Source organism: Strongylocentrotus purpuratus, unplaced genomic scaffold, assembly GCF_000002235.5.
Source record: "Strongylocentrotus purpuratus isolate Spur 01 unplaced genomic scaffold, Spur_5.0 spur5_scaffold_4, whole genome shotgun sequence".
Lineage (NCBI taxonomy): Eukaryota > Metazoa > Echinodermata > Echinoidea > Camarodonta > Strongylocentrotidae > Strongylocentrotus > Strongylocentrotus purpuratus.
In genome coordinates this window covers 21074189-21091226 of record NW_022145610.1, presented here as the reverse complement: position 1 = coordinate 21091226, position 17038 = coordinate 21074189, and the positions used below count along the sequence as shown (strand labels likewise).

General features: G+C 37.6%; 1 protein-coding gene across 1 annotated transcript; it reads right to left on the bottom strand.

Moving 5' to 3' along the window:
- Positions 1-2905: 2905 nt before the first annotated feature.
- On the bottom strand, positions 2906-15365 carry LOC115919044 (D-galactonate transporter-like). The gene is made up of 7 exons (XM_030997906.1): positions 14433-15365; positions 7923-8069; positions 7129-7401; positions 5859-5913; positions 5265-5459; positions 4296-4592; positions 2906-3421 (listed from the first exon to the last, which is right to left on the bottom strand). Exons 1-7 carry the CDS (start codon positions 14567-14569, stop codon positions 2978-2980), a joined length of 1548 nt encoding a protein of 515 aa, XP_030853766.1. The 5' UTR covers positions 14570-15365; the 3' UTR covers positions 2906-2977.
- Positions 15366-17038: the final 1673 nt, after the last annotated feature.

The window sequence follows — 17038 nt, the reverse complement described above, 5'->3', positions numbered from 1 at the left end:
TTTTTTGGGGGGGGGGGGGGGTAGGAATCAAAAGCATTCATAACATAAGTCGGTACTTGATTGTATTATTACTTTAACGAGAAAGAATGTTTATTTATATATTTCATTTGAAATCATTTGGTAAGGCTCGTCTGGAATAGGCCATTTGCGTAATGTACCCACATTTATGCATATGCTTTTGTGAATCGCCTCGATACAAATATACATCTTTGACCTTTTACGAACAAATGTAACTCAATGTTAAAAATTATTAAAACAATCATACATTAGTTTTTGCTAGGTAAGACAAACATTATGGCTTGCCCTACCTAACAACACGTAGTAAATGAATGTACCCTCTTCAGGAAACATCTTTTACTTATTTATGTGTTTAATCGGAAACGCTAGGATCTGTTTTTTTTTTTTTCAAACGGTTTGAGAGAAAACAAGTTAATGCAAAAATAAGTGATACTACAGGCGAACTTAGGGGGCACTGCAGCCCCCTTCGAAACTCAAGTGCCATGACTTAAAGTACACGTAATTCATGCGAAGTGGATTCCACCCAGAGAGATGCCATTATTCGTAGCATAATTTTTAATTTATTTTATATTTTTCATAAGTATATCAACAGAGCCAACTATGCATAAAGAGTGGCCTACTCGGTTTCTGTCGGACGCGCAGACGCACTTTATGATGTTGTGTGTTTGACAATCAATGCAATTTGAGCCGTAATGTGTTCAACTGTGATACACCAAACTATGTTTATATGCATCGATGACTAAAGCTTTCAAAGACGCCCTCTGGTGAAAGCCGATCATTCAAGATAAAAATGTATACAAGCAATAGACCACTAGGTGGACTAAACTGAATTATATTAACGTCTGAGTGGAGACAGGAAGGCGTTAACTCATATCAATTTAACAGAGTTAACGCCCTTTTGGCACCAAACAAACGCTTTGTGCATAGACGGGAGAGAGAGAGAGAGAGAGAGAGAGAGAGCGAGAGACAGACAGACAGAGGATAGAGATACAGTTAGTGAGTGAAAGAGAGACAGAGACAGAGAAATAAGATGAGAGGAAAAGAGTATACGTTACGTATATAGAATACGTCAGTTTGAAGTGCAAGGGAAGCGAAGCGACCAAGCAGAAAAAAATGATTTCTTTGAGACAAATTTGCTTTTTGACATGAGTAACGGATACAGCTTTCATCAAAAGTTAACCGTTATCAGTTCAAATGCTTATGTCATGTCTCTTTATTTTGAAGCAAAGATCTGAACAGGCCTTTCTTTAAACCAAAAATTGAAATGGAGGACATTGGCAGAAGGAGGGTAAAGAACTTCTTGTTTAATCATCAAAGAGGAATTTTTTTAATAAGGCGTTGATCCATGTTTTTAATGCAGCCACTTCAACAGCAAAAATCGTTTGACGAGAGTCTAGATTTGGGAATAAGTTGTCAGTTGTTGAGCAAAGATTCAGAGCTTGTGTATACATGTATATTGTTTCGAGGGTGTTGTTAAGATATTCATATGACACATATTTTAGAATTTTTCAGACGTACGAACAATGTTTTTAAAATATGTTTTTGAGCATTAAAACAAAAAGAACTTTAATAGATATCGACTGCCGATGTGTGGTCATGAGTGATTCAATATCTTTTACAAAAAGAATACGGGTCATTATTTATCCCTGTCGCAATGAAGGAAAGCGTCCGGATCACCATTAGCATTGAAATTAAGGAAGGATACGAACAAACTGGCCTGGAAACACTAAAAATAACATTTTAAAGACTTTACTTCAGGTTTAAGGAAACATATTAGAACTAATATGGCACTTAGATATAACTTATTACATAATAAATTAATGCTCATTTTCAACTTCGAGAAAAGAGGGAAATTGTGATTTCGTGTCCCACTAGCTATGTCAGTTATAATTGAAAACATGCCTTTGAAGACAAGTAAAATGTGCATTTGTCAATGAATTCATCGGGGTGGTTTAAATCATTTTAAATTGTGGAAATGCACATCCAAAATGTATTTGCTGACACAATTCTCGTAGTTCCGACACCTTTCCCAGACATGTATAGGCAAATTAAAGTTAGCTGCTTATTTTACGATCGCCAGAAGATGTTATTTTGTGGATCGCCGCGTCGTAATTAAACATCGGAAGATTGGAACATTCCTGTTCATTTGCACCATATACATTTCATATCATGAAACAGATTTTAATTAATCAAACATATCGAGAGAGTCAGCTTATTTATCAACACCCCAGTCAAACTAGCTAACACGTTTCACATTGTTCGAAAGAGATGTATTTGATTCGATGTTTTCTTGAAGAGGTCTAGATCTAAAATATCTTAATTTTGTTAAAGGTCGACTTGAATCCAATCTTTCGAAGCACGTAATATTAAGACCGAAATGAACGTCTGCCAATTATTATTTACTCGTTTAGAGCTAACGAAAAAAGACTACTTTTGAAGAATTAAATAATACTAAAAATAAGGCCTAGCCGGCCTTGATAAGATACTGTGTAGTCATTAGGTCTTCATGCAAATGTAACGGTTTTAAGTAGAATATAGAATTTGTATTTAATCATATTTGTAAGAATTTACATGATTGCAGCACTACCTATTTTGTATTTCTATTTTTTTCAAATTCAGTTAGGTTACCTCCCCCCCCCCCTCTCTCTCTCTCTCTCTTTCTCTCTCTCTCTCTTTCTCTTTCTTTCTCTCTCTCTCTCTAACTCTCTTCCATATATTACTCTTATTCTTCTTATTACATATTTAATGCGTGTGTTATTTCAGAATTCATTCAAATAGAACGACAGGTTTAATCTGCATATAAATAGTAATCAGCCCATTTCATCTTGGTAAACGACATATAGGTGTTACTTTGTCTTTATTATAACAAATATTGATAAAATATTGACAAATATGACATTCATCTCGATAAGTATACCATGTACAGAAGAGCGAGTGCATCGTCCTTACTGATGGTATTTCACAATGTAGCCTTATCTTCTCCGTTGTATGAATATTTCAGGGGAGTTTTCTCAGTCACATCCGCTCCTCCTCCTTTTCCAATGTTTTGATTAGCCTCCTGCCCAGACTTTATCTTCTTTATATACATACAACCGAAGCTCAGGAGGAGAAGGATGAAGCATGCCCCAAAAAGTGTTCCAGTTAGGAGTGTAATCGCTGATCTGAAACTCGTCGCAGACGCCAACGGAGTGACGAGAAGGTTGATAGCTCCCGCCACGGAGTGGTTGAAGAAGTAGTTGATGGCAAAGACGACTATCTTGCACTCCAACGGAGTAAGATCGGAGATGACAGAGAGGATGATTACGTAGACCCAGTCAGAGACGAACAGCATAAGACCGTATAGAACCACCAGGGATGTGAGAGAAGTTTGGAATATCAACACTCCGAATACTAACGCGAGAACCTGGAGGTGGAAAAAGAAAACCATGATCATTATAATTGAAAGGAGGGACATTGTAACAACGATTGAGATATCGTCAATGATTGAAGTATTTGAACGTTCATTATGAAAGCAAATCGAACATCAAATGCTTTGCAATTATACATTATGCTGCTAACCTCATTTCTAGGACGAATGTATGTGTTTTCAGTCAACCAAATAAATCTGACTGTATTTCAGGGCTTCTAATGCCTCTATATTTCTTGTAAACTTTCCCAAAAGATTTAACCCTCATCATTTTCAAATCCCTAGTAGCATTAATAAAGGAGAGCCAAAAGTACCGCAACAAACAACTCTTTCCGATGTCCTCGATTTATCATTATTAGTGTTGTAAACACATGGTTGTGATTCTATATTACTTGTTTATTTTTTCTTTACTTTTGTAACTCTCTCAATGTTATTGTTTATGAACATCACTGATTATTTTTATATTGATATTTTCTAGCGTGTGTATTTCATGTTTAAACGAGGTTTTTTTTCTTCATGTGTTTTGTATGTTGAAGCAGAGCGTCATTGTAAAGCACTTTCTTAACTGAATGACCTATTGTTATTATGTTGTTAGTGTCATTATTATCATTATACGGCCTCCAGATACATATAAACGTAGACACCCACAAGCGTATAGGCCTATGGAAATTTAATTTTGTTCTGGTTTGTCAAATTATCCATTGTGTTACAATAAGATTTGAGGGGGAAAAACTCTATTGAAATGATCTGACTATCCATAAAATTCTTTATGAGAGTTAGGCGATTGCTTGAACAAAACAAAGCTTTTAAAATGTGTTAAGAGGTGTGATAAATCGTATGGCACCTTAATCTATGAATTGTATTTGTTTACCATGAGAAGAAGTGCCAGAGAGAGTCTCCCATGGATTCCAGAAACTTTCCGTAGACGATCACATACCCATCCTCCGAAGATGCAGCCTGGGAAGCCTATGACTATCGTTACCAAGCCTATCACAATCACATTAAACTCTGGAAAGTACTCCGCCAAATAAACGGTGAGGTTGAAGGAAACGACGTACATCCCTGCAATACGTGCTGTTTGTGCCAGGATAATACAAAGCATCAAAGACCAGATTATCTGTCTCAGACTGGCGCGATGTTCCTTCCAAGATGGCATTAAGGTGTTCTTCTGAAAATGTAAGTGGGTTTGGAATCATTAAAATTAGTCCGAATCTCTTGTCTGCTTGGGTCCTTTTAAAAATAAATAAAAAAAACCCACAGGGTACGATATCGTATGCCTTCTGGCAGCTGGTCAAATAGTTAGAAGCTTATGATCTCTTGAACCTCTATACAATTATTCAGAAGGCTCAAAAGACTGAAGCCATGGTAAGGTTACGGTTTCATCGACCTTCAGGCACTCAGAAAAAATGTTACAATATACATGTATTCATTTACATCAAATTATTCCCATGCAATCATTTTCTCTGGGGTGACTCCTTTAATTCAGATTCAATTGTCTATGAAAATATACACATTGCATTAGTTACATTTCCTTTGATATGGTAACTTTGCCATCTTTCCATAACGATTGGCCACGGGGCACTATAGTCATATTTGTTTACTACAAAAGATATTGTTTAGTGGCGAATCACCGTTGATCTTAAAGGCCCACTGCACTACTGGTAGCTACTTGCGCCCGCTATATAACAAACAACGCCTAATCGGTGACCATTGGTCCCCCATGATCCTCTTTTTCTTATGTTAGCTGAGAGCTGAGTTGATGAGATAACCACCTGTCCAGTGACCTTGCAGAGCGGTCTAATCCCTCCTGTAAACTACGGCAGATAAGCTTTAAGCATACCTTGTCTTGATGGTGAGGTCCTGTGGGATTTACCATGAAACAGGAAGCAACGGCGAGGATGAGACCCGCCGATCCACAGCTAATATAACACCATCTCCAGCCGATGCTGTCACTCACTAGGATGAAGAGGTATGATATTCCATATCCTGCGATGTTTCCGTATTGGCCTATCCCAAAGGCGAGAGTGTGTACCTCCTGAGCAAAGTTTATAATTTGGTGGAATGGAAGAAGGGGAATTTAAACGATAACAATTAATTGTTTAAAAGAGGAACCACGAGTTCATAGTGGTGGTCATATTGAGATGTTTTCGGATCTGTTTTGAGAAGAAGAAAAAAAACGCACCTCCTGATGGGATAAAAGGAGGGGGGTATGTTCCATCCAAACACAAAAGCTCTTCCGATCCATGAAATTACACCGATACATCCCCCCCCCCCTTCTTTTTTTCTCTCTCTCTCTCTCTGTGCATCTATCTTTCTGTCACACACCAAATGACGCCATGCAAAATAATCGAAAAACACAGTGTACAGTTGAAATTGTAGGTCAAAGGAATTAAGACATTCAATGTTATATTTAATTCAGGTTACAAAATCCTACCGTTTGAAAGATGTGTGTCAAGTATCCGAGAGCTAAAGGTAGGAACGGACCAGAGCTAAAGCAGGAAGAAAACACAAGGTTAAATATCAAGGATGGTATTCTCGAAAGCGGAGTAACTTTAGTCCGTGGTTTAATCTACCGACTAAGTATGGAATGCCTAGTGTCCATATGCCATGTGTTTTTAAATAATTTGATCCGTCCCTAAATAACCATGATCATAGTTATATTGTTGTTTATCAATTATGTTATTTCATTTTATTTTAATTTAATAACAGATTAAATTAGTCAAAAACATATTCATATGGACAATTGGTATTCCATACTTAGTCGGTGTATTTAACGATGGACTATACTAAAGTTAGTCCGCTTTCGAGGTCATTCATCATTCATGGCAGGTATAGTTAAATATGCACAATATTATATTACTTAACAATTAATCGCCGCTTGGTGTAAAGAAAAAAGGCATGACATCAGTATGTTAGTGTTTTCTCCGATGCAATCGCCACAAAAAAATTATAGGCTATTACCGTTTTCATTAGAGATAATGAAGTGATTAATATCAGACTTAAGACTATATGATAGTTTTTTTTTCATCAATGTATTGCTGGTCTTTTTTTCTTCAGATTGATGTATAAAACAGGAAATAATGGAACAACGGAGCGACTTTACAAGCCGGAAGGCTATGTTTAATCAATCGGAGAGGCATGTTTCTGTAAAAACAAAATAGTCACTAACGAATGTACCTAAGGTAGCTAATTTGCATATCATGCTACTATAGGGTTGTGTTTTAAGTTAGGGTTTACATGCAGTATGGTTAGGGTTATGGTTACGTTAGTGCCTATCATGCCTCTATGTCTGATTAAATAATGCCTACCACTTTACAAGTGGATACTCTTGGTAGTCGATGCACATGGTTATACGTGGATTTAGATAAATCTGGTCACATATGTAAGTGGCGATATTCGAGCGCTAGGAGCATACCATCCCCAGTCTCCTCGGATCTGAAGGGGATGACATCCTTTTTTTTCAATAAGACATAATCATGATGATATTGCGTGATTTATACGTCAAATCAGCGTTTACACGAATGTATTTAAGTTTACCTTTCCAAGAATGCGTAGAGCGCCAATATATAGTTGCCTAATCAGGCGCTTATGAGACTGAAAATCTACTAAAAATGCGGTTCATGAAAATGTTATGAAGTAAAAAACAAAAAAACAAAAAACAAAAAAAAAACACGTTAATTGAAATGTAGAGATTTGATACGTACAATATGCCATAGAGGAAGCGAAGCAAGGCAACGGCCCAGTAGTCTTTGACGAAGCCTGTAATCAAGGTACAGAGAGTCCACAGTACGGTGATTATCCCAATGGCAAATGGAGGCCTCAAAGAAAAGCTTTGAATCAAGCCTACGAGAGGAACTGCTGCTACACCTTGTATGATGAGGTAAATTGGTCCAGCCAATACGTCATAGAGTGTACCCTGCCCTGTGTACTGTATACCACACACATCTGGTAAGAACAACGTGCTGTTTTCAGAGCATCTTTTCAAAGTCAAGAGGAATCAGACAAGAAAAGATAAGAAAGACATGGTTTTTATATACGATTAAACAATGCAAGTCAGGAATCGGAAAATAGCATTGTTTTGGGTTTGCTTTAAACATGGAATACATTTTATACATCAGAGTAACTCATCGGCCTACTGAGCCTAATCGAAAACCATCCATAATCCACTATCTGAAAATTTGGAATGATTTAATATGATTCAAACACACACGCACATCACAACACACGCGCACACACGTTGTGTATACTTCGTTTGGAAGAGGTCGGTTATATATGTGATATGAGATCATCATGAATTTAAATTGAATTTACTGACTCCATTGAACAAAGCTTTAGGATATTTCATCACGTTTATAGTCATCAAGAACATATATAGATAAGGTAAAAATATCACATTTCCAGTTTTTCTCTCGATAACTTATATCAAATCATCTTTTTATAGGTAGAGTCCTACCGTACTTCGCGTGATTGAAATTTAGCTGACTGCAGAACAACCTACCTCCCTGCCTCAGCGCACAATTTCTCCCCGGTCATGTTGAGATCACCAATATAGTCACGTGCTGCTGTTTCGTTGATCACCCTACATTCTGTGTCTCCGAACTTCATCTCATTAGCCATTCCAAATATTGTAACGATAATAAGGTACCTGTTATGTAAAGATGGGAATTCAGTAAATTAAATAATTCAATTCAATATTGAATCACTTTAATATATCTGATCAATGATATCCATAATGGATTTTCTCACCCAATATTTGTTTAAGTAACTGCAAGCTCTTTTGCAATTGATTGGTTTACTGATTGATTGATGTTTATATATTTTCCATATACATCATCACAATATATAATTTTTTAACGTGGTCTCACAAAATAATACATAAAAATGGGGGTGGTAATCAGCTAAGCTTGAACTGACGAAATAACACCTGTTTTTAAAAATCCCTACCATGAAGTGATCAAATTCTCAAATTTGAAAGCAGGAGTGTGAATTCTGGGGATTGCGGGATCCCTCCCCCCCCCCCCCAAAAAAAAAGGTCACACACATACGCACACATGCACATAATAACATACGATACGAATTATAGGGGGACACGTCGTAAGGTGTAAGTGAAACGCGATTTATTTCCGAAATTCAGTATTTCACACGGGTAGGCTAATATAGAATTAAATTTGGATTAAATCATCTGTCACGCACAGACTTTTAAAAAAAATCAAAATCATATTTTAATTCAAGTTTAACCCCGAATCCTGATTTACATGTGCAATCGATTTTGCTAAAATGTTGGATTCGTCGATGAATCTATATCGCATCTGTTTGAAAGATGGACCTTGCACCGGAATCTCGTGATGGTTTAATATACCAGTTCGAAGATACAGTCTGCGCATGGGTAGATAACCGTATAGGGCATAATGAACACATTATTTACCGGTATGGTAAGTTTGGAGCAAATAGAAAACAGGGCTGGTTGGTTGGTTTAGGAAAAGGTATGGGCAATCAGTTCACCAGCAAGGGAGACAATAATACGACTCGACATTTAAAGAGGGATGCAGGCACTACAAAAATGAGAATATTCAATTTCACTACTGTTATTAACCAAGTACTCACTTTTTTAATTCCTTCTATTTTGTTAAACCTTAGATGGTAAATATGGTTGTTTACGGTTTATATTTAATATCTAAATATTGTGAATTTAAATTCCCTTTTCCTGAAATTAACAACAAAAGGCAATTTTAGTTATGTCACTTAATCTATACTTAAATGCCTTATTACCAATTATTTCATTCATCTGTTACGAATAATTGTATTTCAATAATATTCAGAATGCAAGTTTAATACATTAATTGTTGCTAGGTAGGGCAAACAGTATGGCTTGTCCTACCTAACAACCAGGCGCGGATCCAGGATTTTCCAATAGGGGGGGGGGGGGGGGGCGGAAATTCGAAATTCGCGCAGACCGTTATTTAAACTTACCAATACTGACAAGGTCATATTAGAAGCACTGTACTTTAATAGTGTACTGGTACTTACAAACGGGCATAATTATTTTGGAAAGGGGACATGCTCACGTCACATCTCTTGTCCGATATCAACATTCCCCGTTTTCAAGTTATGCTCGCGCGCAATTTTTTTTGACATTTCCATAAGTGGGGGCTGAAGCCTTTTGCCCCAATATCTATTTCCTGGTTTAATAATTTGGCGAGTGAGCGAAGCGAGTGAGCGGAAATTTGAGCTTATGTATGTTGTGAAAAGTGTTAATTTGCACCAAAATATACGAGATAAGATATAACAAATGCATATTGGTAATTTTTAAATTTTCGGGGAAAGAGAGGCTGCAACACCATCCCGCATTAACTGCATGTGTTTTGAAATCAAATCAGACTCCCAAAAAAGTTTTAACTAAAACGCACGAATCCAGTTTCAAAAATCCAAAAAAATGTCAGCTTCAGAGGGGGGCACATCACCCCTCAGACTCCCTCTAAAAGTATTAACCGAATCGCACGAATCTAGGTAAAAAAAAAATCAGCTTCAGAGCACACAGACACCCCCTGTGCGCGCAAGCGTGAAATTAACGCTGGCGCTGATGCGTAAGCAGGGGCGGCGGAGCTATTTCCAAAGTGGAAAGCACCAATAAAAAAGGGCACCTACAAAGCGAAATCTCAAAGCGAAAATATACATTTTTTTAGACATTGGTATATACCCTTTCATTGTGATTCCATTATCAGGGACGATTTCAATATTTGTTTTTCTCTATATATCATACAAGTTATTGCTTAAGCATCACACTTTCGGCTGAGTGTGATTGTCTGAATATTCATTTGCGAGCGAGCAAAGCGAGCGAGAAAAAAAGTAAGATCTGTGAGGTCGCAGAGTGAAAAATTACATCTTATAAAGAGGAAAAACCAAATCATGATGGGGTTATAAGCATCACGGAAGACTGAAAAAACATTTGTTTTAAAGTGACATATAATTGTATCATCTATAAATGCGAGCGAGCGAGCGAGCTCTAGGGGAAATTACTCTTAGTCGCTTTAAATTAGGTGCAAGACTAATGATGAGCAGGTTAGGGGGCACGTGCCCCCCCCCCCCCGTGCCTACGTGCCTAATGATGAGAGGTTAAGGGGACACATAAAAGGGGACACCTGAAAGGAGGCACTCACCAGAAATGAGATAGGGCACTTATGAGTATGGGAAATGGGCATTTGTCGACGGAAAAGGGGCATCCATCAGAATTTGATTTATCAGAGGTGAAAAGGAGCATTTATGAAAAAGGGATAGGTCCCTTAATAGAAAGGAAAAGGGGCACGATTCAAAATAAAAGGGCAGTTAGCAAAGGTGAAAATGGGCCCCCATCATAGATGAAAAGAGTACTTATCAGGAGGGGAAGGGGTACTTTTCAAAGTAAAACGAGCATCTCTCAGATTTGAATAGGGGCAATTATCGGAGGTGAAGAGCGCACTGAAGTGAATGAACTTCTCATATATGAAAATGGTCATTTACCAGAGATGATAAGGGACACTTTTTATTTGTGAAGGGCCTCATTTTTCTAAATAGCCCTTATCAGATAGGAAAGGGGGCACATGTGTTGATGAAATGTGCGCTTGTCCGAGTTAAAAAGGGGAAGGGACACTTCTTTACAAAGTAAAAGTGGCCCTTTGGGGGGGGGGGTACTTGAAGAGTGGGGGCGAACTTTGCCCCCTGCCCCTGCAACCCGCCCCATCATCTGAAAATCCAAAATGATGTTGTAGGGGCCGGGCGCGGCTTTATCATGAGTGCTTTTATGTGAACCTCTTTTTTTGACGTTACCGTCACTGCCATTTACGTATGGCCGGCCGGCGTATTTTTTATTTACACGCTAGCGAGGGGAATTTCTCGATTAATTCCAATGAAACCGCTTAAAATTCCAATGAAACCGCTCGCGAAGAGTCTAGTCTGGATCAGAGAGCTCGCTAGTGCTATACGCTAGTGTGAATTTACATCCAGGAGAAAGTTTGCTTAACTTTTTCTTGAAACACTTGAACGGTTATGGAAACTGTTTGTGTTTCTAATCTCCAAATATTTATATTATTCTGCATCAAATATAAAACATTGATTTCTACTGTGATATGTAAAGGCACGAACTTACGTTAATACATACACATATTTTTTTTTGTAACCAAGAAGGTGCACCATGGTAATACATTTTAACAAACACATCAACATGTTACCTAGACAACTCATCACCATAGCCATTGTAAAACCATATATTAATGATACATGTAAAATATAGATTGAAGCAATTCTCGTCGATTGGCTGTATCCTGAGTGTGATTTATATAATGGATTTTGAGTAACATTTGCATCTACCTGTAGTTGAAGAATAGATACAGTGTATAACATCAATTAAGTTGGAGTTCAATTGGAAGGAAGTAATGAGGAATATTGAAGCAAGGGAGACTGGGAGATGAGGAAAGCAGGAAGTTAGAAATTGAGAGATTACTCGCGTGATAGCCTTGCATTAATGAATCCTTTATATAATGTTGTCTTGAGAGAAGGTAGACGATTTTTTTTTTTTTAAATTGGAGATTAGTGCAAGTATTAGATATATTGGAAATAGAATTAATGAGAAAGTTATTTTTTATCGAGATCAATACATGAGGGGGGCACCATCAAAATAGGGCACTTTCTGGAATATAAGGTGCACCTACAAAGCGAAACATCAAAATGTAAATCTACCATATTAAGACATTGATAGACGTACGCGTAACGCATGTCACACACAGAAAAATGAGAAGAAAAGAAAGAATAATGTTTTTAAAAAAGAAGATAGAGGAAAAGGAGAGAGACAGAGAGAGGGAGAGAAAGAAAGAAAGAAAGAAAAAAGGAAGAACATGAAACTTAACTTTACACTTAGGCCTACATATTACATTTCCGACTGAGTTGGCTCGACATGTGCTTAAGTAGTCTGCGGACGAAAGTACAACAATACGAAAACAGAAGTTATATGAAATTGTCTTTAAGAGAGAAAGAGAGGTTAAATTCTAAAATGAAATGAAAGGGGTTATGTGACTCTCAAGGAGGAAATTACAATTTCTATCGCTCATGACGACTATTTGGAATTTCCTTAATTGTTTTAAAGCTCAAGAACTTCATGGGGCTCCGCCCCATGCAAGACTCCCGGCAACAGCAAATTATTTACACAATTTCTTGCTGTCTGCTGCCTCGAGATCACTGGAGCGAATAAAAGGTAACATATAGCAAGAATCCCTATTCAGTGAAGGATTTATCCCTTTTATTATTAAAGACTCCCGACAAAGGCTCTCCCCCTGCAAAATTGGAGAGAGTTTTATGTAGTTTAAGCTTCTAACAACGACCCCCGTGGACCTTTTATTATTTACACAAAGGTAAAAGTGTATAGCAAGAATCCCTATTCAGTGAAGGATTCATCCTTTTTATGCAGATGCTTCTTCTACCATTCTTGACCAGAAGTGCGTTTCAAACTCAATGATATGGGCATCATCCCATTGAATGTTGTGACCAGTGTTACGGGTTTGTTTTGCTATTTGCTGCCTAATCTGAGGGCACTGTTGTGCTCTTTAAAAAGAGGACACAATAGGGGCGGCGCAATTTAAATAACAAGGAATGTATTAGAGTTTATTTCTAAAATGAAATGAAAGGGCTATTTGACAAGAGCTCTTTCATTTCATTTTAGAAATAACCTCTCTTCCTCTCTTATAGACAATTTTCTCTCTTGAAAGTCAATAACCCTTTCATTTCATTTTAGAAATAACCTCTTTTTTCTCCTAAAGACAATTTCTCTCTTGAAAAGGCTCTGCCAGGCCCCTCAAGCTCTGCCATGTTGTATGGATCCATTAGAAAGCAAAATAAGCCCAGTCAATAATTGATATATATTAAAACGTCATAGCGATTCATCCAAATAAGAAATCCACGTAACAGGCATTTTGAAAGTTTAAAAAAAATTCTTTTAAATTCCAGGATATTGGGTGTTCTTTTTCTGGAAACTCTATTTAAACGAGTGGAAGCACTGGCGGTTCTGTTTTTTTTAAAACTGTAACAATTCTCCTTGGATCAGATATAGACCAAAAACAAGCCTCATTATCTTCAGTATACAAGTGTCATTTCGGACCTTACAGCTTTCATAGAAATCGCTTCTGGACCGTCAAAGAAAAAGTTTGAGAACCCCTGGTCTACGCATTATACACATCAGGACCAACTTGATAACTTGACAAAAATTTGAGGGGGGTTCGACCCCCCCCCCCCCCTACGTACGCGCCTTTTTTTTTCTTCCTCTTTTTTCCTTCTCAATTTTTTTGCGTCGCTAATAGGGGGGCCGCGGCCGTTTCGGCCCACCCCTGGATCCGCCACTGTAACACACTTAATGTATACAATTCGCATTCTGATTATTGAAATACATCTATTCGTATAACGGGGCACTTGGTATAAATTTTTGATACATTACGAAACAAAATTATGGTATGGTATTAACAAAACAAAATTATGGTATTGTAACTATTTGGTATAGGGACAATAATGTTTAAGTTGCTAAGTGGTGGGCTGTGTCATATCACTATTCGCCATATTGTAGCTTCATATATACAACGTATATGGTTTTGATTGTATAATATACTAATCATTAATTTGTCTACACATGGATCTACCGTAAGTGTAGAAACATGGAAAGCACTTTCCCCTCAGCGAAAAATACACGCTTTCTGCGCCATTTTAAGCATCTATCGTCTCTGCTTGGAACAGTTAATACTTGTATTTTGTCATATTTTGCTAGCGTAACATTATGAGTGGAATCAGTAGTGATTCTGGAGGGGGATTGGGGCTTAAGCTGCCCTCCCTCCCCCTCAAAAAAAGGAAATTCTTAATCATGAATTGATTCAATTAAGCTAAGCACTTGTAGAAAATGAATGTTACCCCCCCCCCCCCTTCTTCTACCCATGCGCCCACCCCCCCCCCCCCCCATTTGATTTAAAAAATGATATATTTACATGAATATACTCACTGTTGTGTGAAGTTCATGGCGTTAAGGAGAGTGATGATAGCTAACCCATACACTCTCCATCTGAAGCGGACTATTGTCCCATCAGTCTCGCCCGTCTCTGTTCTCCTGATCAGTAGCAACTCTTCGCTTCCGTCCATGACGGGAGTTGAAATACACTAACAGCTGATATAAGTACGGGATTTATGTACCACTACTACTTCTAATACTAATAATAATAATATTCCGTTCATATAGACTGTGAAGCATAGCACATGATATAACGTTTTTATATGTGGTCGGGTGTTGGTCTCCTCGGTGTGGCTTGGGGTTAGGAAATGTTTTACTAGCTGGTCTCAACTTCAATTCCGACAATAAATTTGTTGTGATGTCGAGTCGAGTGCATACTAAGCTGTATGTATAGGCTGCTATTACATCGAGATAAATTCCTGTTGTGCTCCTTTGATTCCATCTGTAAAATCCTTGCAATTCATGCAAAGCCTAGTTATGTTGTTCTTCAGGAATATACTATAGCCCGGGTAATATATTACCCATCCTCAGCGTGCATGGCTAATTCCTCCGTTTGCAATTATACTCCGCAGGATAACGACTCCCTGGCAAGAAGTATGCCGCTAGAATGACCTCATTTTTCTTCCCATTTCCACATACAGTAGCTGCATGATCTCGTGATGGTCACTGCAAGATTCCTTCTTATGAGTGTGATTTCAATAAGTCTGAATTATTCTGACGCTTTCTGCCTCTTGAATCACACATTTCCCTTGTCATATATATAGGTGAAGTCACGATGTTCTTGTTGGTTAAATTTCAGATTTTAGATAGCGCTTTCCGCTCTAAATCTGTTGGCATGATCTGCTGTGGATTATCCGCACCCGCATACGCCATACGCTGATCATAAAGAGTGTTTTTATTTCTCGGTGACCAGAGGCCGGTTAACAGATCCTGCCACTGGATAAAGTAGATATATCCCTTGTCCGTTCCAGAAAATGATTCCAACAACTATATGTACACGCAGTATAAACCAAGTTCAATGCACTAGCTGACTGTATAGGCCAACGTCGCGTGCAGACGTGATAGTTTGCAAACAAGTTTTTTCATGTTGTTTTCCTTCTCTGTGCAGTTACAGACACAATTCATAATACATACCGGTATGGGAATGCATGGAGTGTATTTTATTTCTATATATAGCTCATGGACCGGACCGCACTTGTATGCTTTAGAGTTCATCATATTTGCCTAGGTATTATTCGGATGTCTCACTTGGAGGCGGAAATACAATCGAATCTTTCGTTCACAATTAGTTTATTTCCTGGATATACTTTGCGTTTCCCTTGCCTGATTGTCTCTCTCTTCCTCTCTCTCTCTCTATATATCGCTTGACCTCTCTCTCTCTCTATTTCTCTCTGTATATATATCGCTTGACCTCTCTCTCTCTCTCTCTCTCTCTTTCTCTCTATACAGTGCGTCCCAGAAAAAACGAAACCGAGAAGTATCGATGTTCTATCATAACTTAATCACAACTATAATTAATAAATGATACATATTTGGAAAGCTCAGAGTCTCCTCTTTCATGTGATGCTACTCAGATAATGCATATTTCACGCATGAGTGATTAAAAGCAATTTGAAGGAAGGAAACCAAAAATACATTTGGCGGGCGGTATCTGAGTTTCGAAGAAAAATTCACATTTCTAGAAAGTTGAGTTTCTGCCCTTTCATATAACACCTCGATCAGGAAAAATGAGCGAGGAATGACAAAGTTCTGTTTGTTTGAAATAGTGCTTGCATTTCCATAATTTTATTAAACGAATTCGTTTTCACTGGCTGCCTGCCGTATCAATAAACGAAATTAACAAAAGACTTAACTCCGTTTCGTTGACAATCATCCGTAGACGAGAGTCTTCATGCACGGCTGATTGTCATCGAAACGGAGTTAATTCTTTTGTCAAATCTGCTTTTTGCTACGGCAGGCACCCAGTGAAAACGAATTCGTTTGTTAAAATTATGAAAATGTAAGGGCTACTTTAAACAAACAGAGCTTTGTTATTCCTCGCTCATTTTTCTTGATTGAAATATGAAAGGGCAGAAAATACACTCTATCATTAAGCATAAGTAATACCGTATGGTGTTAATAAATAAGCCTATCTTAAATTATTTAATATTTCGATGTCAGACTTATGTTCATTTTGATATAACTCCGAGGAGTCTGTAGAACATTTATTTTGGGATTGCCCAATCATTAAAAGGTTTACTGCAGATGTCCAACATTTCATTTTAGAGGATAAAGTTACTTTGAATAAATTTAATTTCGTATTTGCATTTTATGGAAACGTTGAAGTTTAATTTTATTTTATTATTTAATATGCCAAATACTATATATTTTCCAACAGATGCAAAAATAGCGCATTATCACTAAATTCTCTTAAACGCATGTAAAGGTATTATTGTTCTCTTGAACATTACATTTATGTTAAAAACAACGAATTTGTATGGTGGCCCTGAATGGACTTTGCGAATAGACCAAATCGCGAATTATTCATGACGAAACTTGCCTTTGCCTCTCCCGTGCAAACCTAAAAGAGAGAGAAGGAAGGGCTAGGAAAGGAAAAGGGA

Bases quoted from the DNA above. Each gene is read 5' to 3' on its own strand.
- LOC115919044 (XM_030997906.1), bottom strand. From the start codon at position 14,569: ATGGACGGAAGCGAAGAGTTGCTACTGATCAGGAGAACAGAGACGGGC. The intron at 7,402-7,922 runs GTAGGTTGTTCT...GACTTTGAAAAG, and splicing joins TTGTGCGCTGAGGCAGGGAG to ATGCTCTGAAAACAGCACGT. The intron at 5,460-5,858 runs GTAGGATTTTGT...AACTTTGCTCAG, and splicing joins TGACACACATCTTTCAAACG to GAGGTACACACTCTCGCCTT.